At 48.1% G+C, this 27561-nt stretch overlaps 2 protein-coding genes across 2 annotated transcripts; both read left to right on the top strand.

The window, feature by feature from the left end:
- Positions 1-1592: 1592 nt before the first annotated feature.
- mrpl37 (mitochondrial ribosomal protein L37) lies at positions 1593-8201 on the top strand. The gene is made up of 8 exons (XM_080907698.1): positions 1593-2083; positions 2408-2591; positions 3789-3904; positions 3983-4171; positions 4279-4433; positions 4521-4652; positions 5755-5829; positions 7896-8201. The coding sequence occupies exons 1-8, from the start codon at positions 1714-1716 to the stop codon at positions 7971-7973; spliced, it is 1299 nt and encodes a 432-aa protein (XP_080763824.1). The 5' UTR covers positions 1593-1713; the 3' UTR covers positions 7974-8201.
- Positions 8202-14386: 6185 nt separating this feature from the next.
- Positions 14387-27205, top strand: acot11a (acyl-CoA thioesterase 11a). The gene is made up of 17 exons (XM_080907697.1): positions 14387-14641; positions 16891-17082; positions 17156-17225; positions 17303-17363; positions 17781-17885; positions 18786-18921; positions 19678-19769; positions 21184-21245; positions 21446-21565; positions 21655-21793; positions 22711-22766; positions 22879-22945; positions 23707-23790; positions 23863-23996; positions 26202-26369; positions 26443-26569; positions 26642-27205. The coding sequence occupies exons 2-17, from the start codon at positions 16899-16901 to the stop codon at positions 26768-26770; spliced, it is 1734 nt and encodes a 577-aa protein (XP_080763823.1). The 5' UTR covers positions 14387-14641; positions 16891-16898; the 3' UTR covers positions 26771-27205.
- Positions 27206-27561: the final 356 nt, after the last annotated feature.

Here is a 27561-nt window from a genome sequence, read left to right as displayed (position 1 = left end):
GCTTTGAACTTGTCTTGTCCATCTTCCATTGGTTTTAATTTTGCACTCCAGTATGAACACAAATCCCCCAACTCAAGGATCACCACAACATAACCTAACACACCTACACCTTAGTTCACAGATTTACTTTGTCTAAGGTGTATTTCTGGGATTTCGCACAACCCAGGATTCAAATCATGAATACATAATTTACATCATTATGAATGAAATGTGCTCTATTTGGAAGCAGCCGGCCCCCCTCCCCTTTCGACGGGTTGTGTGTGAGACTTTAAATCATCAAACTGTAAATTATAAATTTTAAATTGTTATTGATCCCTTTATCCCTGGTCCCCGGCCTCGGTGGGGCGGTGGGGAAGCTGTGGCAGGGGCGTGGTTTGCTGGCCTGCTGCAGAGGAGGCGGGGAGGCAACAGGTGTAGGGGACAGTGTTAATGAGGGAGATGTCTTTTTGTGTGCCCACAGTGAGATGGAGCAGATGATGCTGGCAGTGAGAGGGAGTGGCTGCGTCCGAGGCGGCTGCCAAAAAACCGCAGATTATTTCCAAAATAAAAAGACACTAAGCAGAACCCGTGTGTGTGTGGGTCCTGTGTCACAGACCCCGAGTCCTAAAGTGTATATTTATTGTTTGTTTACTTGCACTGCTGTAGCTGGAGCCTCGTCGTTGACTTCAGCAGCGCGCAGGCGCACCGAGGGCTCTCGCGCTCACTTTTCGCGTACAGAATTTCGAAAAAACATCGGTGCGAATTTTAAGTCTGTATCATGATGTCTGGTGTTCTCGTGTTTGTTGCTTTGTTTTATGTTGTTTTATTTTGCGAGTTGGTTATTAGACGCTGCTCCAGCCAGAGACTCCCCGCCGCCCCGCCCTCTCCTCCCTGTGCCGCCAGCAGCAGGCGCAGCTCGCAGGCGGAGGGCGCCCTTACTCCCAGCAAACGGGTGATAGAAAACCGATCGGTGCCTGTGACATTCCCACTATGCGCTGGCCGTGATCCGCCCCCCACTACGATGCCGCCCGTATCTAAAACCGCTACTGCTTCCCACTGTCGCCAAAGTCATTGCTCATATGATTGTTGGGTTACTCTCTGTATGTATAGGGTCTGCCTTATAAAACAAAGCGCCTTGAGGCGACTGTTGTTGTGATTTGGTGCTGTATAAATAAAACTGAATTGAATAGACCAGTTCTGAATGCAAACAATCCCTACAATGGGACAACACCCTTAAACTCCCGGCTAATTACCTGCCTCTCCATAACATGGAAGCTCCTCTCAAGTATTGTAGTAACCAAGCTGAGAAAGACGTGACGGGCTTCTGTAGCTGGGATGGCTCAGGTGGTAGAGCACGTCATCTACTATGGTCCCGAACTGCATCCGTCTTTTCGCCAGTCTCTTTATCCTGTCACGAGTAGCTGACTTTGCACTTTTACTGCCAAACAGTCAGAGAAGAAGTCAGCGGCCATCAGATACAGGAACGGCCTGTTTCAACATATACAGAAATCACAATGCTGTTTTAAAATAACGGCTTCATAATCTCCGAAATGCGGGATTAAGATTATAAACAGGTAACAGCAGGCGGCGCTATGCTCCCCCGCTTACAGCTCAACACAAATTAAAAGAAGAAGAAGTGTCATGGCGCTGTCCCACAGCACGGTTACAGACAAGCAGTGATTCAGGTCGGAGTTTGTTGTTAAAGGCTCAACGAGAAGAACAGCGGGAGGAGAAATGTTTCCTGAAACGGCTCAGCGTTTAAAAACGGCGGCTCCGCTCTTCTCTCACGCCGCCTTTTTGACGGATTTGAAGCGGTTGTCGGCACATGGAGGGGCCCGGAGACACCTCACTGTCGGCCGCTGCCTTACAGCCAAGGTCCCCCCTCCGCGGAAACCTAGGGAGAGGGTCGAAATCCCAGGACTGGAGATGGTCACATACGGAGAGAGGATGCACTATGTCCCGGGGCTGGCGAAACCTGCTCCCCAGCACTGGGAGAGGGACTACAAGGACCCGCGATATTACAAGTCTCCCCCTGCCCACGAGATGCGGCTGTACAAGGACAAGCCGTGTTATATGTTCAACCAGAGGACCAGCGCGCTGGAAGGTAACGGCTGTGTCACGCTGAGCACGCCGCTGCCCGGGGTTCATTAGACACACATGAGCATTATTAGTCCACGGGAGTGCAAGGGACGCTCGGCTGACTGACAGGCCTCATCAGAAATCACTCATATGATGCTTGTTTATGTGCAACATAATCAAGACTTTAATAAACAGGCGCAAAAGGAGCTTTACTCTGAGAGAGGTTTATTTTGAAAGTCTTTGTAGCTAAACGTAGACCCACGTGATCACGCAGATTTGATTCATTTTAAAAAGCTTTTATCTGAAATCTTCACTTTTATTTATATAAACTTTTGCCTGTCGGTCTCAGGTGTGCGTCAGGCTGCCTGGCTGACCAAAACCCAGGTGATCCCAGGTCTCCCTGCACAGCTCCTCTCCCTCGCAGAGAACCCTGAAAACCAGATCCCAGATCAGGATGAGCGTGTGCAGAATGCCATCAAACACGCACGCTTCTGGGACACGACAGAGGATCGACCGCGTAAAGAGAAATACAGGTTGGGTGACATCTATACTTACACATGTGGGGTGGCTGTAGTTCAGGAGGCAGAGCAGGTCACTACTGACCGAAAGCTGGTGGTTCGATCCCTGGCTCCTCCAGTCTACAGTGTCCTTGGACCCCATGGATGCTCTCCGATGCGTCCATCAGAGTATGAATGTGTGTGGATGTAGTTAGTATAGACAAAGTGCTCGGGTGTGATTGGGATGTGGTTATAGAAAAGCGCTCTATAAGAATCAGTCCCTGCAGTGTGGACTTCCACAGACACACTCGACTCGATGCAACCTTTCCTCAGGGATTCATAAAGTATTCTGATAACAGGAATAACTGCTTCTACACATGTGGATGTGTGTTTGCAAACCCATGATTCACCACTGTTTGTAAGGAAGATCTGACATCATTTGAATACAGTCTGTTTAGGGCTGTGACACGTGTACTGTTTACTGCAATATTTTTTCATTGCTTTAGTTGATGGTTTTGTCCCCATGGCACCACCGTGGGACCAGCCAAAACAACCTGAGGGGTTGCTTGGAAACGAGGGGCTGCCTCTGTGTGTTCAGAAAACAAGCTGGTCCCCGACAGACACCAACACAAACCTTCTGTGACGGCGCATGCAGAGAGTTTATGAATGAGAAGCAAACATGCTGACAGCTGCTCCAAACAAGCCACAGAGTCAAAGGATCAGGCTTTTGTCTGCGGCACACCACATAACAAAGACTGAACCAGTGGTTCTTAACCTGGGTTCAGTCGAACCCTAGGGGTTCGGTGAGTCGGTCTCAGGGGTTCGGCAGAGCCTCCACCATGACATGCACAGCTCATTTTGTGCACCAGTAAAAAAACATATCTATGTCTTGAATTTGAAAAAAATCACATTTTATTTTTCACTAAAGAGGGGTTCAGTGAATGCGCATATGAAACTGGTGGGGCTCGCTCCTCCAACAAGCTTAAGAACCACTGGACTGAACATTAGAGCTGCATTACAGCTCGTATCTATGCTTTGGTGCAGTGGAGTTAACGCATGAACGCAGTGACCTGTCCCTTCATGAGCTTAACGTTCATCAGAGACTGTTTCCAGACGTTCCACACAGCAGCAGTAATGATAGGCGGAGTCATGATAATGCTCATATTATTTCTTTTATTTAAATGTGAAACAGAACGGTATAAACTAACTGTCCCTTTGTTGCTTGTTCCTCAGCAACACTCTGCTGCTCAACCTGCTGCACCTGTGTGCGACGCTGCAGTGCAGCCACCCGGCCCTCGGGAGGAGGATGCTTGCAGAGAACTACTCGCTGGCAACCACGTGGAAAAGAGGTATCGTACCCTCGTGCTCAGCAGGATCGCTTTGACTGCGAGTCGTGACTAATACGATCCAACGTGTTTGCGTGTCAGGTGAGGATCTCCTCCAGATAAGAGGTCAGAACGGTTTACTGCTGAACAGCACGGATCCTCTCCCACAGATGTCTGGTAAACAGGAGGTGGCCGACACAGCGGATCACGTCCTGGACGCCTTCTATCCCGTCTCCCCGACTATCGACCTCCAGAAAGTGCACGTGTACAAAGAGGAGGTAAACCACACAGGTGAGAGGTTAGCCAGCTGTCGTCCTTTCTGTAACGCAGGTCAGGGTCCAGGTGTGCTTGTGTCTGCTCCTCACGCTCAGTGACAGAAGTCTGTCACGTCCACTCAGGTTTCAGAGATGACTACCCTTACCCTCACGCCCACACGCTGTACTTCCTGGAGTCAGCTGATCCTCGTTGTAAGCTCCGCCCAGAGCAGTTTAGAACCAAGATGATCATGTTTACCTTTGGAAACGCGCTGGCCCGTGCACACAAGCTCTACGGGGTAAGCATGCGTGCAAACGAACAGCAACACTGTACCTCAGTTTGAACAGTGTTGTGTTTCTTAATTATCCCTCTTCATGTGTGTCAGACTCGTCCACAGCGACTCTTAGACCGTCCTGTGACCGTGCAGTCAGTCGGGACCAATGGCAGGATTTTCCAGTTCATGGTTTTCCAGCTGAATACCACGGACCTCTCAGGAGACGATGGAATTAAAAACCAGGTGAGCTGTATGTGAGGAATCCTGGGCTGTAGGGGTGTGGTCAGAAGCCTGCACGCACTCGTGTTTCTCTGGGACGAGGCTACAGCACGTCTTTAATGACTTTAAAAAAACAACAACTGTGTGTAAAATGTGTTTTCTCTAAACATATATGTGCAGATTCCAACATATCAGTGGTGCTGATGGCTCTGCAGCATCAAGGCTAAAACCTATTAACCTGTCATAAGTGATCATGGAGGCGTGTCAGGTGTAGTGTCCATTTACACTGTTGCATACAAAGGATTCCTTTGATAGTACTCAGTTACTGCCCAGTACTGGTCAGAAGGTGTCATGTTGCAGTTTCCACGATCATCAGTTCAAACAGTTTAAGTTATTCAGATGAGCTGGATGAAGACCCAGACCGCCTCCCCCCATCAGAGGACACAGCCCAGCTTTTCTTCATGGTTTGTTTTGTTTTCACGTGGAGAAAAATCAGAGTGAAGCTTTCAAACCAGCCACTTCAAATGAACAACTCAGCAAAGAAGAGCGGAGAATAATCTGCCAGCATCCAGTCAGATCTAAGCGTGTTAACCTGTGTGGATTATTTATGCTGTGAAATCATTCAGCCTTGGAAAAAGAAAGTACAGGATGCTGACATCACGCCCTGATGAGTAGGGAAATATCACTGCTGTAAATGCAGTGCATTTACAATTCAAGGATTTGACTACAGATTCAGTGCTCGCTGTATTGTTCACCATGATTTCCTTCTTACAGCTCGTGCTATGTTGTGCTAAGTATCACTCCAAACCTGTCAGTGTGGCACAAAGGCACGGCTCACTCCTCGCCAGTATGTAAATGCTATGTATGTCTTGGTGCTTCCTTGTGTTATTGAGGGTTTGTAATAACTCCACAACTTACCAGCCCAGTTTAGGCCACAAACATAAGAGCAGACTGCTGTGACGATGCTGGAACAGTGGCTACGTCTCTGATGGCCTCAGTAACCCTGTGTGCTTACTCAGCGTTAAGCTTATGGATGTGTCAACAAGTTGTTCTTTGTCCTCCAGCTAATGAGTCCCAAGTTAAACCCCAGCAGTCTGTTTTAGCTGTTCCATTTGTCTGTTTGCAGATGTGGCTGGAAGAAGACGTTGAGCTGTATGATTTTGCAAAAGTTCGACCGCTCATTAAAAAGAAGCAAGTCAAGGTACAGTTTCTGTTTGAGGGGAGGCGTGGCTTTCACTAACTTTACTTATCTGTGTAGCTGTCAGCCTTCCTGTGTCAGTGTGCAGGAAGCTGTACTCTAACGGCGCAGTTACTGCGCTCTGCAGTTACTGCGCTCTGCAGTTACTGCGCTCTGCAGTAACTGCGCTCTGCAGTTACTGCAGAGCACAGTTACTGCGCTCTGCAGTAACTGTGCTCTGCAGTTACTGTGCTCTGCAGTAACTGCGCTCTGCAGTTACTGCAGAGCACAGTTACTGTGCTCTGCAGTAACTGTGCTCTGCAGTAACTGTGCTCTGCAGTTACTGCGCTCTGCAGTTACTGCGCTCTGCAGTTACTGCGCTCTGCAGTAACTGCGCTCTGCAGTAACTGTGCTCTGCAGTAACTGCGCTCTGCAGTTACTGCAGAGCACAGTTACTGTGCTCTGCAGTAACTGTGCTCTGCAGTAACTGTGCTCTGCAGTTACTGCGCTCTGCAGTTACTGCGCTCTGCAGTTACTGCGCTCTGCAGTAACTGTGCTCTGCAGTTACTGCGCTCTGCAGTTACTGTGCTCTGCAGTTACTGCGCTCTGCAGTAACTGTGCTCTGCAGTTACTGCGCTCTGCAGTAACTGCGCTCTGCAGTAACTGCGCTCTGCAGTAACTGCGCTCTGCAGTTACTGTGCTCTTGGGACCCCTTCTGTTTAACATCTACATGCTCCCACTGGCACAGATTATAAAGAACAACAAAATAAACTATCACAGCTATGCAGATGACACACAAATATATATCACAATGTCACCAGGAGACCAAGGCCCTGTACAGGCTCTTGGTAAATGCATTGAGGAAATCAATGACTGGTTGTGCCACAATTTTCTCCAGCTAAACAAAAACAAAACTGAGGTAATAGTCTTTGGCGCCAAAGAAAAACGATTACAGGTCACCAGAGAACTTCAATCTATACATCTAAAAACCACAAACCAGGCGAGAAATTTGGGTGTAGTGATGGATGCAGACCTAAACTTAGAAAAACACATTAAGACAATAACAAAGTCAGCTTACTATCACCTCAAGAATATTTCAAGGATAAAAGATCTGATGTCTCAACAGGACCTGGAAAAACTAGTCCATGCATTCATCTTTAGTAGGCTTGATTACTGTAACAGCATCTTTACAGGTCTACCTAAAAAATCAGTCAGACAACTACAGCTCATTCAGAACTCTGCTGCTCGAGTCCTCACTAAGACCAAAAAAGTGGACCACATCAGTCCAGCTCTGAGGTCTTTACACTGGCTGCCTGTCCGTCAGAGGATAGACTTTAAAGTTCTGATGCTGGTCTATAAAGCTCTGAATGGTTTAGGACCAAAATACATCAATGACCTCCTGACCCAGGATGAACCTTCCAGATCCCTCAGGTCATCTGGATCCGGTCTTTTATCAGTTCCCAGAGTCAGAACCAGACACGGAGAAGCTGCATTCAGCTTTTATGCTCCATATATCTGGAACAAACTCCCAGAAAGCCTCAGATCAGCTGAAACACTCAGTTTATTTAAATCCAGGTTGAAGACTCACCTGTTCTCAGCTGCATTTGAATAAAGCACCAAATCCACACTTTAAGCTTAAATTTCAAAACTTACATTTTAACTACTGATTTTATCTACTGTTCTGATTTTATCTGTTTTGATTTTATATACTGTTTTGTTTGTTTGTTTGTTAATTAGTTAGTTAGTTTATTTGCTTGTTTTAATCAATTTTAAATCATGCTTTTTATTTGTTCTTGTTTCTAATGTCTCTGTAAAGCACTTTGAATCACCTTGTTGTTGAATTGTGCTATACAAATAAACTTGCCTTGCCTCTGCAGTTACTGTACTCTGCTACTGCAGAGCACAGTAACTGCAGAGCACAGTAACTGCAGAGCGCAGTTAATTTTTAGCTGCAACATTTTTGATGCATAGTTAAACAGACTGGTGGAAACTGTTACAGACGTATTGCACATGCTTCCTTTTGACTGTGTGATGGGAGGAGCCACAGTGAAAATGTAATGGTTCTGATTGGTTGCTTTGTGTCTCCACAGATACCAGCTGGTCTGGCCGGATACAAGCCTGAGGCGTTCAGCAAGTTCCTGGCACTGTACCTGCATGGAGCTGTGTAGGACTGCAGACCTCATACATCTGTTGTGTGTTTGTGTGAGCGATGCGCTGCCAGCAGTCAGTTGCCTGTGAAGTCTGTGTGTGTGTGTGTGTGTGTGTCTGGGATCTAAATCAGCATCTTCTCAAAACTCCTGATTTTCTTTCAGTCAGTGACAGCGTCCGGGTGTTTCATGGAGCTGCACCCACACTTCAGCTACATCTTTATTCTGAATAAAGGCTGCTTTTCTCAACACTTTGTTTATTCTTTCTTTCTCATTAAGGTTATCAAGCTGTTCATATGTAAATTCCAAGCTAAGGCTACGTCCTGAAGCATGTCAGTACCCAACACGTTTCGTTGGGTTGCTGTTCTATGTTAAACGTGTGGACATACTTTTCCTTCCACATCGAAAAGCAAATGAGTGGTTTTCCTGTTCAGTGACTGTTTATGCTCATGTTAGGCCATGGCCTCTGGCCGAGGGCGTTCTGAATACTTGGAGAACAACCACAAATGACACATTTGGTGGGTTTGCATGATTATCTTCTGTAGTTGAACATACCATTTTATCAAGGTAAATCACACCAGGCTCAGGCTGAAGAAGTCAGTCTTCCACATCCTAAACAGAACAAATACATCCTGAATGAAGCTCACAAGCAAAGGGAGTTTAGCAGTCTGAGGAAACTCACAGCACACAGTGGGGAGCTAAGAAAAAACAGCGGGTAATTCAGTGGATTTATCACGGCACGTTGCTTTCAGATATCTAAAGATCCTGTTAAAATTGTCGTTCTGACAAAATGCTAAAGACACAAATGCTCATAGAAGTCACAACAGTATTAAAAGTGGCAGCGCTGACCTGAAATCTACAGCAAGGATTGTGATTTTACTCTTACTTTAAAATCTTGCTTCTCACATACAAGTGTCCATAAATCTGCTCCTTCCTGTTTGTGTGACCTGCTTCATAACACCAAACAGTGCACTGTTTCCTGCTCTCTCCTATCGTGTCCCCTTTGTCTTACTTCTCTCGATCACCTTTTCTGTCCCTTTGAAGAAGTGAGGCTCCATAAATGCTAAAGAGGTAAGTATTATTTCTCAGTTGCAGTGAATAGATAGAAAATAAACTGTAAACAGAAGAAAGGAGAGAAATAACAATTTAACATAAACCAGACACACTCCAGGGCCTGATCAACCCTGGCAGGGCCTCCTTGGATGAGGGTGTCTGGTGATAATGGCTGAAACACCCGATGAATCCAAGGTCCACTACTGATGATGTGTCCCAAATTTAATACGATAATTTAGATCAGATCTCTAATCCCTAAACCTAACCAAGGAAGGAAAAATGGCAGATTAGCCTGGGTAAGAGACCGACAGTTGAGGCACACGACGATGTGCTGCTAGCAAAGTTTCTGGGCTTTCCTCATAACAGCCGTCCCTCAAACCTTTCTCAATTTAAAGCAGTGCATAATCAGGGATTGTAACATCTAGTCCTTCTACTGAAACGCACATCAAAATAAATGCCCAAATACGCTGCCAAGAACATCCCAGGTTTTAAAGTCTTTTATGGAAAATTATGCCGTTTAATGTTTCGTTGCACTCTGAAATAAAAGCATATACAAATAAGAAACTGGAGTTAAAGAAGAAATCATGGAATCAATTTATAGACCAAAGTGTATTCTAAACGTCTGACTCGTGGCTTCTTTCTACAGTAGAAATCGAATCTGTAGCAGAAGTTCCCATGAATGTGGAGCTTGTAGCTGCTTTGCTTTCACTCTTCTGTCCAGTTCAAACCAGCTCGATGGGGTTTCAGTCTGGAGACTGTGCTGCACACTCCCTTGTTCTATTTTCCTGAGGTAGTTCTGGCATAGCTTGAACTCGTGTTTTGGGCCATTATCTTGCTGTAGGATGAACCCCTGACCCCAGAGGGAGCTGCAGGATGCTGTGGTAGCGGTTTTGGTTCAGGGAGCCTCTCACTCTGTACGAGTCACCGACCCTGGATCCAGCAAACAGCCCCAGACCATCACACTTTCTCCTGCATGTTTGACAGTTGATGCCACACACTGTGGAACCGTCCTTTACCTACTCAACGCCGTACAAAGATCCTGCGTGATGATCCATCAGTCCATAATACCTTCTTCCAGTCTTCAGTCGTCCCGTGTCGGTGTTTCATGGCCCAGACAAACCTCTGTCTTATTCTGACGTCTGGCTTTCTTTCTGCAACTCGTCCTGTCAAACCTGCAGCTCAACGTTTCTCTTCACAGCTGGAACTGAGACTTTCTCACTACGACCACTATGAAGCTGCTTGAAGCTGCTGTCCTGTTAGCCGCCATCAGCTGTTACCTCTCAGAAACTTGTCCTCTGATTCAGTCGTGTCTTTGGGTCAGCAGACGTCTTCCTGTCACAGTTTCTGAGCCTTTGATGCTGAAGGAAACTGGACTCACTGACACTTTGACTTTCTTTGCAGTTTCTCTGTAGGACAGACCGACTGTAACAGGGCTGGAAGCACAGTGAGATGGACCAAGGCAAGTGTAGTGGAACAGGAAGTATTTATTTGCCATACAGCTCTCCTTACAATAGTGATGGCTCGCTTGAAGCTGACGCTTCAGTGCGTGTGTCAAAAAAATGAACACACTGCTTCAGAAGCTCTGTGTCGAAGCTTGATTCATTTGGCCAGAGTCACGTGACCGGTGACGTCCGAAGCTTCATTTAGAGCCTAACTGCTTCGTGTCTGATTCAATGGTTTATAAGGAAGCGAATCATAATATAAATATAATTAAATAACTTTAGAAAAACTTCCACTTGACTCTTTACATGTAATGTTATAACATTATATATTTTATTGTTTAATTAATCTGAAAATTAATCTGAGGACTCAGGGCTGTGTGTCGGACAGGGTCGTCTGCAGTACGGGGGCCCCACAGGGAACGGTTCTGGCTCCGTTCCTCTTCACCATCTACACTGCAGACTTCTCCCACAATTCCACCCAGTGCTTCCTGCAGAAGTTCTCTGATGACTCTGCAATAGTCGGCCTCATCACTGATGGGGACGACAAGGAGTACAGAGGACTGACTCAAGACTTTGTGGACTGGTGCCAGCTGAACTACCTCCAGATCAACGCCAGTAAAACCAAGGAACTGGTGGTAGACTTCCGCAGGCACAAGCATTCTCCACTGCAACCACTGAACATCCAAGGTATGGACATTGAGGCTGTGGACAGCTACAGGTACCTTGGTGTTCATCTGAACAACAGACTGGACTGGACTCATAACTCAGACGCCCTCTACAGGAAAGGGCAGAGCAGGCTGTACCTGCTGCGGAGACTCAGGTCGTTTGGGGTGGAGGGCCCACTCCTGAAGACCTTCTATGACTCTGTTGTGGCTTCTGCTATCTTTTATGGTGTGGTCTGCTGGGGCGGCAGCATCTCTGCTGGGGACAGGAAGAGACTGAACAGGGTGATCCGAAGGGCCAGCTCTGTTCTAGGATGCCCTCTGGACCCAGTGGAGGTGGTGAGTGACAGGAGAACGGCGGCTAAGCTGTCATCCCTGATGGACAACATCTCCCACCCCATGCAGCAGACTGTGACAGCACTGAGCAGCTCCTTCAGTGGGAGACTGCGGCACCCACGGTGTGGGACGGAGAGATTTCGCAGGTCTTTCCTCCCCACTGCTGTCAGACTCCATAATAAAGACTTTAACTGAACAAACACACACATCCATACATATGCAATAATACTAAGTGCAATAATCCTTTCTGTCATCGTTGTATTTTTACTCAGTTGTATATAGCATTCGTATTCTATTTTTATCTTATTGTATATTTATTTTATTTTATTCTACTGTATATAGTATTTTATTTTATTCTATTCTGTACAGCTGTGTACTGTATTTATTCTTATTGTATTCTAATTTTTGCCTCATAACTTTTGCACTGTCCACTTCCTGCTGTGACAAAACAAATTTCCCACGTGTGGGACTAATAAAGGTTATCTTATCTTATCTCTTATCTTATAAAATGTTAGTCTGCCAAATGTGCAGCAATGTAATCTATTCTCTTTAGCTGATAGTTGGTGGGGCCCAGGTAGACTGTATACCTGCATCTCTACCAGTTTCTCTGCACTCCAGCCTCCTCTGGGCCATGTGAAGGGATTTTCCTTAAGGCAGGAGAAATGATCTCCACGAAAAGCTAAGTCTGCTAAGTCTGTGTTCTTGTTGTTTGCTTTTGTTTTGTGCGCGTTTATTTTCTCTGAGAACATGAGAAACTTTAAATGTTTTAACAAAACAAATCTGCTTTTCATAATGTCATTAAATAACTTTAGAAAGACTTCCATTTTAGAATAGAATAGAATTCAACTTTATTGTCATTGCACATGCACAGGTACAGGGCAACGAAATGCAGTTTGCATCCATCCAGAAGTGCTTTAGTGATATAGATATATTACAATATATATTAGCAATAATATAGATATGTGAGTATATTACAGAAATGGGTCTATTATGGTATGTTATAATGTACACGGTATGAAGTATGTTGTGAATATTCTATAACTATAAGTATGTACAGGCTGTAGTGAGTACAAGCTATGTACAGGCTATGAACAGGATATAAATATGAAAAACTATACAGAATATGAAATAAATAACTTTACAGAATCTGGGATATACAGCTATACAGAAATGGGAACTGTGCAAGTTGTAAACAGTTGTAGGATTAAAGATTATCGAATGTACAGAATGATTATTTACACAGAGCTATACAGTAGTGCAGTTAAGATAAGTGAGGGTGTAGATAGTTTCTACAGAGGCTATATAAAGTGCTAGTGGTTGTGAGTGGTGGTTCAGTCCATGTTATTATTGTGTTTGAGGGTACAGTTGTCCATTGTGGGTGTGTGTATGTTCAGTCCATGAGTTTAACGTGGGTCAGATGTCAGGAGGCAGAGTTCAGGAGTCTGACAGCTGTGGGGAAGAAGCTGTTCCGGTACCTGGTGGTCTTAGTCCGGAGGCTCCTGTAGCGCCTCCCAGAGGGCAGGAGGGTGAAGAGTCCATGTGATGGGTGACTGGGGTCTTTGATGATTTTCCCAGCCCTTTTCAGACACCGCTTCCTGTAGATGTCTTTTATGGCAGGAAGTGGTGCTCCGGCGATGCGCTGGGCAGTTTTCACGACCCTCTGCAACGCCTTCCGGTCCGAGGCAGAGCAGTTCCCGTACCAGACTGTTATACAGTTGGTCAGGATGCTCTCGATGGTGCAGCGATAGAAGTTCACCAGGATGTCTGAGGACAGGTGGTTCTTCCTCAGAGTCCTCAAGAAGAAGAGGCGCTGGTGAGCCTTCTTGACCAGCTTGGAGCAGTTGGTCGTCCAGGTGAGATCCTCGGAGATGTGGACTCCCAGGAACTTGAAGCTGCTCACACGCTCCACCTTTACTCTTTACACGCTTTACTCTTTAAATTTAATAAAATAAAACATTTTATTTTTAAAATAATCTTAATGTTATTCTACAAAATGTGCAGCACTTTAATGTGTTTATTCTCTTTAGCTGATAGTCTGTGGGACCAGGAAGAGCGCACACCTGCATCTCTACAGTTCCTGTGCACTCCAGCCTCTTCTGTCCATGTGAGAGCATTTTTCCTCTGAGGCAGGAAAAATCATCTCCAAGAAAGCAGACTGGGCCATCACACAGTGGAACCAATTCTCTGCTTAAATAAAAACCAAACAGGATGACCTTAAATGCATCATGTTGTTACTTTACAAGTTCATACCCCCTGCAGTTCACAATCAGTTCTACCCCCGGGTCAAAAATATGTCTACGAAAATTGGCCTAATATCATATTATTTATAAACACGCTGTCCAGTGATGAACTGCATAAGTACGTGGAGGCGGGGCCTCACATACTCCACACTGTGTTGTAGAGAAGAGCGCTTTAAACTCAAGCTGCGCTTCATAATTTTGGCCACCAGATGTCACCAGAGGACTGAAACGCTTGGAATACAAGCTTCGTTTGGCCATCATTACCTGTAGGAAGGCTTGCTCAGAGCAGCTTTAAGTTGTTGACCCACGCTGCGTGCCCTGAAAAAGCCTTTTTGTATAAATCTGAAATGTACATTATTTTTCACTTTGGGGTAACTTTTTTTAAACTGCTGGTAGGTCACCTCTTCCCTTTCATTCCAAGGACAGACTTCATTGGACCTGAAGGACTAATTGCAATAAATAACTGGAAGAACTGGGCTGATCTAAAACTTTTGACCGTTGACTTTGTAAAAATTCGCTGTTCCCTTCAGCTTATTATCCAGGAGCTAAATGTTGCACATGTACAGCACATGGTTGGTATAATCAGCAAATCGACGCACATAGTGTGTGGCTTTTATTTTGAAAGGCACTGGCGAAATCCGTGTTGGTCGTTGTGTTTCGTGAGTCTGTGGAGCTGTGTGAGTGGCCGCCCTCAGGTTTGTTCCTCTAATGTACACTAACATGTAGGTAATGGTCTCGGTGCGGGTTTAGGCTCGGCTCGGACTGGAAACCAGGCTGGCTCACAGGCGCAGTTTGTGGAACTAGAAGGACGCACAAACCTGAACTGGGAGCTGCTGGGCAGAAACTAGTGGTTAGACTGGGCGTCACCGTCAGTCACTGTGAGTCTGTTGTGTGCACAGTGCAGGAGGACACCGGTCGACGGTCACTGCTGTTTGTTTTAGAGCTACAGACCACAGGTACGTAACCGGTCCCCGCTCCACCTGTCCAGACCAGGACAACATCTGTACTGGGACTGAGCAGACCAGTCGCTGTGTGAGAAGCTTGTTGGCACAAACCTCTGAGGTCCAAAGCTGAACGAAGGATCGTTCAAGAAACTGTTAATGTGTCGCCACCACGAGCTGTGTCAGAAACATGAGTCACGGCCACAGTCTGTGGAAGTTCATCTCGAGGCTTCCGTGTCAAACTGCGGCGTGCTTGCAGCACAGCCCTCACCTGTGTGCGCTGAGCCCGAGCAGAAAGCTTGGAGCTGATTCCATCAGCGCTGACAAACACACTGTGGTTTGTGAGTGTGTTTGTCAGCGCCTCGTTGACCAGCCTTTCTGATACGTGGAGCGACTTTATGTTGAATGCAGTGTTGCTTATTGACTGAGGCTACAAACGTTTTCACTGCGCTGAAGGCACAAAGCTGTTTTTCCGTAGACTTGTATGGCTGAAAGCCAAAGACAGCGCCCCCTGGTGGCATCCAAGAGAAAGGCTTTTTACTTATCAGGCCGGTGTTGGCTGTGGAGGCCCTGAAAAGTCTGCCACTGTTATATTCATCCAGTCTTCATGTAGTAAATGGTTCTCATGTGGAGCTTTTACTCGAGCCCTCAAAGTGCTTTAAACAGCACGTCTCATTCAGCTGCGTGTACACCCTGAGTGCTCTGCTTTGTGTCCACTTTGAGTTTCATGGAGTTTTCTGTTTGGTTGTTGTTGTTGTTGTTACCGTGCTTTAATGGTGCCACCTCCTCTATCTTATTCCACTTTAAGCAACGACACAAAAGATCAGTTGTAACAAGTGAGAGCAAGTCTGGCTCTGCATGTTTCACATACTGTCTGTACAGTCAGTAACCTGGGGTTACCTCAGCTTCCTGTTAGCTTATTCTAAATGCTCTTTCTATGTTAGCCTTTGGCACGAGTGCTGTTAAGTACACATAACATACTGTTTTTGGCACCATCCCACAGTAACTGCAGGTTAATATTTATAATAATATAATAATAAAATTCTAATAATGTGTTTGTATAGTCTGTATGCAAAACAACATTGCAAACTGCTGTACACCCTACATGTAGCACAACAACATAGAGTATCTGTGTATTTATACACATGTGCATAAGCACATAAATGAATACAATGAAAACAAAGAACAATCAACAACATATCAAACTATGTATTAGAACCTGAACTATAGGATACAATAAAAAGAAAATCTGATGCATTAAGAACAAAAACCAACCTACTGTGTTCTGGAGCATGCAGCGCAGACGATGCTGTGCAGGCATGCAGTGACCAACAGAACCAAGCAATCAGCCATCACAGCTGTCACGTGTCAGACAGTCTTAGTGATATGCAGCTCCACCATAGATCCCACCGCGCTTTAGCTGTCAGAGGGCCTCACAGCTGACTCTGGACTCCTTTGGTGTACAGAGGAGTTCGTGGTGTGCCCGGATCCTGTGGCTGCAAAGCAAATGTAAAGAATCACCATCATTGACCGTTCACATGAGGAGGTCTGGTGTGGCGTTGTGCGTTACGGCTAAACTTGTGTTCACTTTGTTCCAGGTGCATCTTTACAAGCCTCAGCTGTGCTGCACGTTCTTTTCCACTGATAGTGGGCTGACGTGGATCCATCGACTGACACTTACAGTCAGTTACCTGATGAATGTTTGGTGGGAAGCAGACTGGGAGTGCTGAGCAGTAGCTGCTCAGTCAGTCTACAGTTGGTTCTTTGCTAAATTGTCTGTTGTGTGTAGACGCACTGGTTCACCTCCTGGGTTAGGTGCCTTTTTCGCCCCAGCCGTTTGCAGCAGATGGCCCCGCCCCTCCCTGAGCCTGGTTCTTCCTGTTAAAAGGGAGTTTTTCCTTCCCGCTGTTGCCAAAGTGCTGCTCACAGGGGGTCATTTGATTGTTGGGTTCTTCTCTGCATGTATCACTGTAGGCTCTACTGTACAGTATAAAGCACCTTGAGGCGACTGTTGTTGAGATTTGATGTTTTATAAATAAAGTTGAATTGAATGCTTCAAAAAGAGTCATAGGTCAGTTTTAAGTGACTGAACAAACAAAAAGACATTCATCTGAAATCGGACTAGAGCAAAACTATTGTTCAGTATCAGGTTTCAAAATGATTACAAAGTCTGGCTCTTTGGGGGCAAAAGAAAATGAGGTGTGACTCAAGACTTTTGCACAGTACTGTAGCTTCAGTGTCTTTCCTTTCATTTGTTTCCCCAGCTTTCCAAATGAGTTCCAGGACATCAGATTGTTTGGAGGAAGAGGATGGAGAAGAAGAGGAAGAAGAAGAAAACTACAACCCGACAGAGGTGAAAATGAGTCAGATCGTGATGCCCTGTCACAGCAACCATCGGCAGGAGCTCAGCGTGGGTCAGCTGCTCAAATGGATGGACTCCGCCGCCTGCCTCTCAGGTGAGCTTTGTGTGTCACAGGTGTGTGTTGGAAGTAGTGCATGTTGTAATGACCTCACTGTTCGACCGTGCAGCTGAGAGGCACGCTGGCAGTCCCTGCGTCACCGCTTCGATGGATGACATCCACTTTGAGCACACCATCAGGTGAGAGGAGGCGTGTGTGAGTGTGTATGGAAGGGTTGGGCTGAAGGTAGTAACTCCGCCTTTCCATCTTTCTTCAGTGTGGGTCAGGTGGTGAATATCAGGGCAAAGGTCAACAGAGCCTTTAACACCAGCATGGAGGTCAGTGAACTTCACGCTGCTGTTCTTTGTGTCTTTCGTTGTTTTTGAAATCAGGCATGAAAGCATTGCTTGAAAATCCCAAAGTAAGAGCTGGCAGGTGTTTGCACCCCTCCATCGTCAGCAGGCTGAATAAAGTGAAGCAGTCCGAGAGTGTGGACTTGTAAAGCCAACTCAAGGATCAGAGCTGCCCACTGGGCTGTGGGGGGGCATGCTGATTTCCACCACATCATGTTCAATCACAGAAGTTGATAAAAAAGCCTAATACGTTTTCTTTGTGCGGGGCTGTGACATGAATGAACACTGTGAGCTCTAAACACACTAATTCAACTTCCTGCCATTCAGTTAGCTGCGTGTGCTGTTCTCACGGGTACAACCCTGTGTGTTTACCTTAACGTACTGTCCCGTGCTTCCCCTCAGGTGGGCATACAGGTAAACTGTGAGGACCTGTTCTCTGATCGTCACTGGAGGGTTTGTCATGCCTACGCCACCTTTGTTACCCAGCGCACAAGCACAGGACAAAAGGTGCGGGGAGTGTGATGCATGATTACGACACGCTGGAGAGTGTGTGGACGTTTGCCACATTACTGATAACTAGATGAATATCAGTGTTGTTTATGTGTTGTTGCATCTCAAAGGAAATTTAGTGCGTAACCTAGTAACCGTTCAAGATAAACATCACAAAATGCTTCACAACAATGCCAGGACATAAAAACAAAGGTTGACCAAAAGTCTGAAAAGAGTTTTTAGTTGTTTTTCAATTCAGTTTGATTTACACAGCATCAAATCTCAACAACAGCCACCTCGAGGTGCTTTATACTGTACAGTAGAGCCTCAGTGATGCATGCAGAGAAGAGCCCAACAATCACATGACCCCTGTGAGCAGCACTTTGGCGACAGTGGGAAGGAAAAACTCCCTTTTAACAGGAAGAACCAGGCTCAGGGACGTGCTGGGGACACATAGCTGACGTTTGTAGAGCTCCAAAGGTCAAAATCCAGCATCAGAGTCACAGCACTTATACGGGATCTTTATGACTGTGAGACAAACTGCAGCAGCACCACAGACAGACACCATCATACCACCAGCTCTCATTGTAAAACAGAGTCATGACTTTAGTGCTGCTGTGGTCTGACCTGTGTGTGTGTGTGTGTGTGTGTGTGTGTGTGTGTCTGTGTCTGTGCGTGTGTGCGTGTGTGTGTGTGCGTGTGTGTGTCTGTGTGTGTGTGTCTGTGTGTGTGCGTATGTGTGTGTGTGTCTGTGTGTGTGTCTGTGTGCGTGTGTGTGTCTGTGTGTGCGTGTGTGTGTCTGTGTGTGTGTGTGTGTGTGTGTGTGTCTGTGTGTGCGTGTGTGTGTCTGTGCGTGTGCGTGTGTGTGTGTGTGTCTGTGTGTGTGTGTGGGGTACCTCCTGACCCCGAACCTCACAGGTGACCTTGAAGCCCATTGTTCCTGTCACGCAGAAGGAGCAGGTTGAATACAGCGTGGCCGCTGAAAGGCGGAGGGTCCGAATGGTGCACGATGACATCATCAAGGATTTGCTTTCCAATGAGTCGGTGCAGCAGGGTGAGTGACGCACCCGGCCACGTCCCGGCAGACAGCAAAGTCTTTTCACTTCACTGCGTCGTTGTGCGTGTAGAAAGCACAGGATAGAGCAGCTGTGGGTTTACACGAGAATGTCAGAAGTGCTGGAGAAGCGTGTGAGGCTGGTGCATGACATGGGGAGGTGTCTGGCATCACAGCAGGGATCTGCTCTCAGCCCCTTCTGTGAACGGTGAGGTTTGCAGATGATGTGACCTGTAGGGAGAGCAGGGAGGCTGCAGGTAACAGGAAGGAGTTTAGATACCTGGGCTCAACCATCCAGAGCAACAGACGGGGGAAGAAAAGAGACAGGTTTCAGGGTTGATATGTGACAGAGGATTGAAACCATGGTAGTGAGAGCTGCCATGGTTTGGAGGCAGTGGCACTAACAAAAACAAGAGGCCGAGCTGGAGGAGTTGAGATGTCGGGGTTTCCACTGGGAGTGACCACTGTGGACATGAAATGAGGATATGAGAGGAACGACTCGAGTTAAGACGAGCGTAGGGAGGCAAGGCTGCGATGGTCCGGGCACTCGCGAGGAGGACAAAGGAAGCTCAGGCAGGAGGAGAAGCCGGCGAAGCTGAGAGAAGAACATTTGCACTGACCTGATACTTTAGCCTGTGGCTCCATGGCGTCTGCTGTGGTCGCTAACAAAGACAACCGTCTGGCTCTAAATGACCATCAAACTTGAATTAGTACTTTCTTCACATAGAGGGACGACTTGACTTGTTTCTGTATCAGTTGACAGCTCAGTGGGACCCAGTGCAGTGGCAGCAGAGAGGACTCGGGTGGAGAGTGTGGAGCTGGTTCTGCCTCCACATGCAAACCATCAGGTCAGTTCATTTCATGTGTTTCCCATCTGAACTGCAGCGGACGCGGCGGTTTGTCGCTGCTCTGTCTCGTGCTGTTACAACGTGGAATATTTGAAGGAGACTGAGTTTGAAGCTGTTGTCACCAGAAACACCTGCGTGGCCTCGTTTCGTACGAACAAAACATTTGGCTTTTATTTAATACGCTGAAGTGGAGATGCAGTAGCATTTTGTTTCTTTTACTCCTTTTTTGGTTCAAAACATCAGCTCGTGGCCTCCAAACACTGACTACATCTGAGCGTAGACTGAGGCGCTGACTGCTGCTGTCAGAGCGATTTTGTTTTGGTCGTTTGCCTGTCCCATTTGGTTCTTTAGCCAGATCTGTTGTCTGAAGACCAACAAGGAGACCCAATGGATTTACTTTACCAAGTGGATCATCACAGCTTTGCCGTATTGGTCCATTTGATCGACCTTTGTTGTTATTATTTATTTAATTTTATTTTCAATTGTTACAGACGGGACAGACATGACTGAGGGACAGGAAAGAAAAGAAAGGGGAGAGGGACAGTGAGAAAGGAAACTTAAAAAGAGAAAGAAGAGAAAAAAATCTCCTGGATCAGCTGTTGAGAGAAAAAAGAGAAAACAAGCAAAAAACAGAGCAACATACTAAACACAACAGCATCACGTTAATCTAGCTAAGTGTAAACAGCAGTAAATACTAAATACTGAATGTTGTTGTGCAGCAAGCAGGACCGACAGCGCACAATGTGCTTGGAAGTAGCAGCCAAGAAAGGTGTAGTTTGTGTCTATGGACAGTGCACACCTGTGTGGATCAGCACGCTTGTATTCAAATGGTTTCCACATGTGATGGTCTGCTAGAGGATGCAGAGAGCCATAGCCCCGCCCCCCAGGGCATGAAGCAGGCATGGAGGAGATCCAGGCCCCAGACATCCAGAGGCCCCAGAGTGCGAGAGCCCAAGGAGGACCACCGGAGGGGCATCCGTGCCACCCTCATGGGAAGGGCTGAGGAGAGCCCCAGATGAGGGGTCACCCAGCAGCCACGGAGCAGAAGCCAGAGGGGGCTGCAGTGGCGTGCCCGCCGGCTCTGCCGGCAGCCAGCTGTGCCTGACTGAACCGAGCCCGAGGGCCCCCCACGCCCCGGAAGAGGCCTGACCGAGCAACAGGCGCCAGGCCCCGCCAAGTAGCCACCGGGACTGAGCTGCTACATACCTGAGCGCCCAGCCCCGGGCAGAGCGATTTCTGAAACAACACGAATGGCTGAACTTGTGTCTAAACATCTAACTTTGACCTGTGTGTATGGATCCTACACACAGGTTTGTAAATGAGGCCCAGCTGTTTTACATGTGACTGTTCATCAGTGTGTGATGGTACCGCTGAGACTTCTGCCTGTCAGATCATTGCTGTGTTTGAATCCCAGGTGAATACATTTGGAGGGCAGATCATGGCCTGGATGGTGAACGTAGCTACAATCGCTGCCAGGTACAGTCACAAACACGTCCTTCCTTCATATTTTTACCTAAAAATAGGATGCACCATTGTGACCTTTGACCTCCACATTCTGATCAGTGTAGTTCAGTCCTCGTGGCAGATTAAAGGATCTGTCCAGCTGTGTGAGTAACCTGAACACGGCGAGCACGTGGGAGGTCGTGGCCTATTGTCTCTGTGCTCTCTGCTTGCAGCCGTCTGTCTCAGGCTCATCCCACCCTTCGAGCCATCGACATGTTCACCTTCAGAGGACCTTCTCAGGTTGGAGACAGATTGCTGCTGAAGGCGATAGTGAACAACGCCTTCAGAAACAGGTATCCCAGAACGCTGGCAGAGACGCAGCACTGCAGCTGTGCAGCAGACAGAACCACTGGTTGCATACTGACACGTGTCCTTACTGCAGCATGGAGGTGGGCGTGCGCGCGGAGGCCTACCATGAGGAGGGGCCTAACCGACACATAAACTCCGCCTTCATGACCTTTGAGGTGCTCGATGATGGCGGGAAGCCACGCACATTACCACGGATACGACCTGAACCCCTGGTGAGTTAAACTAACGCTCACAAACGGCTCGTTAGCGTGCTGCATCCATAAAGTGTCTGGATGTGACGCGGCTGTCTGTGATTGGCTAATACTGACTGAAAGACATGAAATCTGCTTCAGAATTTGTGGTATGAAACCGCACTCTGATTGGCTAACAAGGTGTCAGCTATGAACGTTTCACAGCCAGACTCCTGATAACAGCTGATCTTCACCCAAGGTGAGCTCAGAGGCAGCGGTGGGTGACATCAGTGTAGCTGGGTCCGCCTTTTGCACCGCCCGTGGTGCTGATGGATGGATGACTGCGCAGCAGGAAACATGGCCTCTGCGTGCGTTTTCCTTCCTTTGTTTCTGGTGGAAGCGTCACAGCGTCCGTGGCTCACAGGCCTGAGCACGTCCACATGCCCCGTCACTGTGAACGCTGTTATTATGAACTCCATTCAAATGTTGAAATCATGTAAATACAGCATTACTATGATTGTTCCACATTATACACCTGCAGGAAAGCTCGGTCAGGGGAGTGTGTGCTGGTGGGGTTAAAGTGTGGAGCAGTAGATTGACAGGATAATGTTGGTGTCAGCTTCATTCACGCTTCATCTGTGGTGAAGCAGCTTGTGGAGATCGTCCTGTAGGATAAAACACGAGTGTCATAAAGAAGGTGCAGAAACACTCGATTAACCATTAAGCCGTGACGGCTGAGCAGCGATCAGAGCTTCACATCATGTTATCGGTCATAAATCCGTCTGATGGAGCGGCCTCGCTGTAGTCGTGGGTCGTTATCAGCATGAACAAACACCGAGTAATAACACTCCACTCAGTTTGTGCCACAGATCGGTGTACTGGTCATAAACTGGTGCTGGGAATCTGCCCGCTGTGTTACACACTGGTGCCCTCTGCCTGTGTGTCCGTCTCATTTACAGGAAGGACAAAGGAGGTTTCAGGAGGCAACGGCCAGGAAAAAGATCAGGCTGGACAGGTACATGTCTCCAAACAGCCCCTAATGCACCGTCTCTGCAGCTACATCAGCGTTTGTTGTGCAGCTTTGTGCACAGTGCCATCATCCTGATGCAGCATTCCTCTGTGTTTAGGAAGTACATCATTTCCCGCACGCAGGGGGAGGTGCCTCTGTCTGTTCCCTGGGATCCCACCAACCAGGTGAGGAGAAGCTCCACGCCGTCACCTGTACTGCTCACGTTAGTCCTCGTGGACTCACGGGAGAGAAACTTTCTTTATATACATGTGTGTATTACTGTATTACAAATAAGACAACTTGGCACCTTGTTACTAGCAGCTTGTCACAAACACATCATTAGTTCTCATTTCTGCAGCTGAATCTACCGGACATACGGGACATAAAACAGTATTTTTGCACCAATAAGGTGATTTCCACAGCTGCTCGTCAGCTGATGATGATCCTGTCACAGCCTGTGCTTGAGCTGGACACAGTAAACCTTTAATAGTTTTCTCAGCTGAGTCTCTTCACCCACATCAGCGTCTCAGCTGTGTGTCGGTGCTGCGTCGTCACGACTTGTGGGACATGATTTCTGTTTCTTTCTTAAAGGATGTTCAGTGATTTGTTCCACTGCAGTTTGTATGATCTGACCGAGCAGACCTCAGCGTGTTCATGTCGTCCCACTTAGCTCCAAACCTGAGCCACAGTCAGACTCCCGCCGTGCCTGCAGACTGATTTAGTCGACTGAACCTCTGACAGGCCGACGTGTCGCACCGCTGTGCTTCACCTTCACTGCAGATGAGAAATAGTGCTGCAGCAGTTTGTCTTCATTTTGCACCCTTAATACTTACACTGTTAGACGGCGCTGATTCATATATAATAAGTAGTATTTGAATGGCGGGAGGCGGCCTGCTAACGCTGAGCTCTGGAGATGAGTTTGTGGTTCCTGTGTTTGTGCTTCCAGGTGTATCTGAGCTTTAACAACGTCTCAGCTCTGAAGATGCTGGCAGCCAGAAGCAGCTGGCGCCTGAGCTGTGAGAAGGACCAGGTATGTGCGTCTCACTAATGAGCTGTTTGTTTGTGTGAGTCTGCCCATCGGCGCTTTATGTTGTGTTCACAGGTTCAGCTTTACACCCTGGAGCAGAAGTCCATGCTGAGTTTCAAGATTGAATGTGAGGTGGACGTTCCTGCTCACAGAGCCTTTGATTTACTCGCCGAGCTGAGCAACAGGCCGAGCTGGGACTCGCATTACAAGTAAGACTCTGGGACTCGTCTGTTTGCCCGTTGCTACGAGTCAAGTTCAGCGGTTTCTGTGCGCGGCCTGTTTCGACTCACTGCCTCGGTATTGTTCTCCGATTCCAATGATGGACTTTTCTGAGGTTCAGGGTTAAAAATAAGCGACGTGTGGTTTAGGTTCATGCTGCTCACTTTGCACTGAGGCTGACATGTTAAGGTTAAAGTGACATTAGCTGTGAGGGCCTGTCTGTCTCTTTATTCTCACGTTTACATAAAAGGGGAACGGTGGCTCTCCCCCAGCCGAGCCAGCCTGCAGATGAAGCTCATCCTAGCTGCTTAGATTTGCAGCCTTACGCTTTGCATTGATCTCATGACCAGCAGGTGGTGGAAAGAACGTGGTGAGCAGCTCTTGAACCCAAACTCCCCTCGTCTGTGGAGGAGGCGGAGCTTTGTCTCCGATGCCGTCAACACCGTGGGCCTGTGCTGGTGGAGCAGACCACTGTGGGAAATCCCAGTTTTAAAACAATAACTGGATGTTGTGGATCGGTCACTGAGGTATCGCAGTGCTCAGCTTCCCCTGGAAAGTTATTTTTCACAGAGCTGAAAAGGAGGCGTTAACTCACTGTTGAGAAGATCTGGGCCCCCATTCCATCCTGGCTGTGGGACACCGGACCAGATCTTCACCCTCACAGGACGTCTGGAGAGAGGTTTATAAGTGCTCTGTAGACTCGGACAACCAGGTACCAGGACGGCGTCTGTGGGGTGTATCGCAGCGGTCCATTTAGAAATGGAGTGAAAGCTGTGGCTGCTCCTCAGTAGGAGGACTCGAGGGTGTGTGACCGATCCTGTGTGTGATATTCACGAACAGGATCTCTAAGTGTAGCTGATGTGAGGAGGGCAGCTTCCTTGTTTTTGCAGATGATGCAGTCCTGTTGGCTTCATCACAGTCTGACCCTTAATAAGGACTGGATGGATGGTTCAGAGGCCGTGGTTCTCCGGTGGAACGTCGCGGCAGGAGTCTGCCCCAAGCGAGGGTTTTTAATACGTTGGATTGTAAGGTGGAGCACGAGCTGTTTATGCAGTGATGTGGAGTTTAGATTTACAACTCCATCTAATATGCTATCATTGCATCAGGCCGGGGAGTTTGCATGTTCCCCCCGCGTCCCCCTGGGTTCCCCCGCGTCCCCCTGGGTTCCCCCCGCGTCCCCCTGGGTTCGCCCCGCGTCTCCCTGGGTTCCCCCCGCGTCCCCCTGGGTTCGCCCCGCGTCCCCCTGGGTTCCCCCCGCGTCCCCCTGGGTTCGCCCCGCGTCCCCCTGGGTTCCCCCCGCGTCCCCCTGCATCCCCCTGCGTCCCCCTGGGTTCCCCCCGCGTCCCCCTGGGTTCCCCCTGCGTCCCCCTGGGTTCGCCCCGTGTCCCCCTGGGTTCCCCCTGGGTTCCCCCCGCGTCCCCCTGGGTTCCCCCTGCGTCCCCCTGGGTTCCCCCTGGGTTCGCCCCGCGTCCCCCTGGGTTCCCCCTGCGTCCCCCTGGGTTCGCCCCGCGTCCCCCTGGGTTCGCCCCGCGTCCCCCTGGGTTCCCCCGCGTCCCCCTGGGTTCGCCCCGCGTCCCCCCGCGTCCCCCTGCGTCCCCCTGGGTTCCCCCTGCGTCCCTCTGGGTTCCCCCCGCGTCTCCCTGGGTTCCCCCCACGTCCCCCTGGGTTCCCCCCGCGTCCCCCTGGGTTCCCCCCGCGTCTCCCTGGGTTCCCCCTACGTCCCCCTGGGTTCGCCCCGCGTCCCCCTGGGTTCCCCCTGCGTTCCCCCTGCGTCCCCCCTGGGTTCCCCCCTGTCCTCCAGCTTCCTCCACAGTCCAAGACATGCAGTTAGTGGGTTGGGTTAACTGGAAACTCTCACATAGGTGTGAATGGTCGTGTTTAGCCCTGCGACCGACTGGCGACCTGTCCAGTGTGTACCCTGCCTCTAAGACGGCTAGGATAGGCTCCACCCCCTGCGACCCTGAGAAGGATAAGCAGCAGAGATGGGTGGAGATCTGGGTGATGTCATCACCAAGCCCTTTGTTATGTAGTTTTCCCCTTCAGTGTCCCTATGCACGAGCTCCACCCCTCAGCTGGTGAAGCACAGAAGCAGCTGTTTGCCTCTGCGTGGATACCTGTGGAGTGAACTGCAGCTTAGTCTTTAAACAGTGCTGCCAGTCCCCTTTTTAACAGTGTGTATGTGTTTCCTCAAACAGGAAGTGCGAGCTGATTCAGCTGGTCGACAACGATGACTTCATATATCGTGTGGTGACTCCATCGGTGCGTCATGGCGCGATGGGATCTCCCACTGCAGCCAATCAGGCAAAAGGGATTCTCCAGGACTTCATCCTGTTGGCCTCCAAAAGGAAGCCATGTGGCAGCGGGTCAGTAGAGCCAGATCCATCCACCTGTGTCCTGCAGGGTTTCCTGATGCGTTCCCTTTCTGTTTTCCTTCAGAGACCCGTATGTCATCGCCCTGCGCTCCGTGTCCCTGCCCACTCACCCTCCCACTGAAGGCTATAACAGAGGAGAGGTTCTGTGTGCTGGATTCACCATACTGGAGACCAAAGACAACAAGTCCCTGGTGAGAAAAGCAGCAGTCGTACATGTGCTCTTATCACAGCTGGCTGTTATTAGTATGTTGTCTTTCTTTCAGATCAGCTACTTTAACCAGGCGTCTCCGGAGGTCCTTCCCTACATCTCCACAGATATTGCCGGCCTGTCCTCCTCTTTCTACCACACCTTCTGCTCCTGCAGCCAGTACTTGACCAGGAACAGACTGTGACAGTGGCAGCAGCCTGTCCGAGGCTCTCCTCAGCACCAGACGCTACTGTGGGGACAGCCTGCTTGGTTTATGTGGCGGGAAGACTTTATGATCATTTCATGGATTGATACAAAGGTCAGCAGTAACAATCGACGTGTTAAGTGAGTAAAATCAGCCGCTGTGTCAGTGACTGAGCTGCTGTTCATGTTTGTAGGTTAAAGGTACATGACTGTAACAGCTGTACAGGTGTGGGCTTGTACTTAATGCAGGTTCATTTTAACACTATAACTGTTTGCTGCAGTTCAACATGACGTGCTGGTTTAAAACATGAATATTCACTTTTTCCACTGAACTACAATAAAGTGCTGTGTTGTATTTTTCCTTGTTTTAATCGAGTGATGGATGATTTTCTTTGTTGTAAACGTTCAAAAATCAGCATTAAAAGTACCAAGTGAGCCTCTGAGAGCACTGATGCCACCTGTGACACTTTAAAGACACATTTATGGATGCAAATAATGCAGTGCTGCAGTCAGTAAGAGAGGCGGGCTGCATGTGAAATGTTAGCTGCAGCAGGAGAGTGTTTCATACGTGTTCAGCTGCTGCTGAATCACAAACCTCGGACAGGCTCACACAGGCTAAGAGGCTAATTCTGGTTTTGGACTTGGTTCCTTTAATAGAAGTTATTATGAATTTTATAATAATCATTGAATCATATATATACAGTATAATGATGTTAACTTCAGCAACCCAAAGCAGCAGCATTTATATACACACTGAGACTCTGTGGTGACTATAAAAGCACATTTAAACCT

The sequence above is a fragment of the Rhamphochromis sp. 'chilingali' genome (genome assembly GCF_963969265.1).
Source record: "Rhamphochromis sp. 'chilingali' genome assembly, chromosome: 16".
NCBI classification, from domain to species: Eukaryota; Metazoa; Chordata; class Actinopteri; order Cichliformes; family Cichlidae; genus Rhamphochromis; species Rhamphochromis sp. 'chilingali'.
This window is presented reverse-complemented; position numbering and strand designations above follow the sequence as displayed.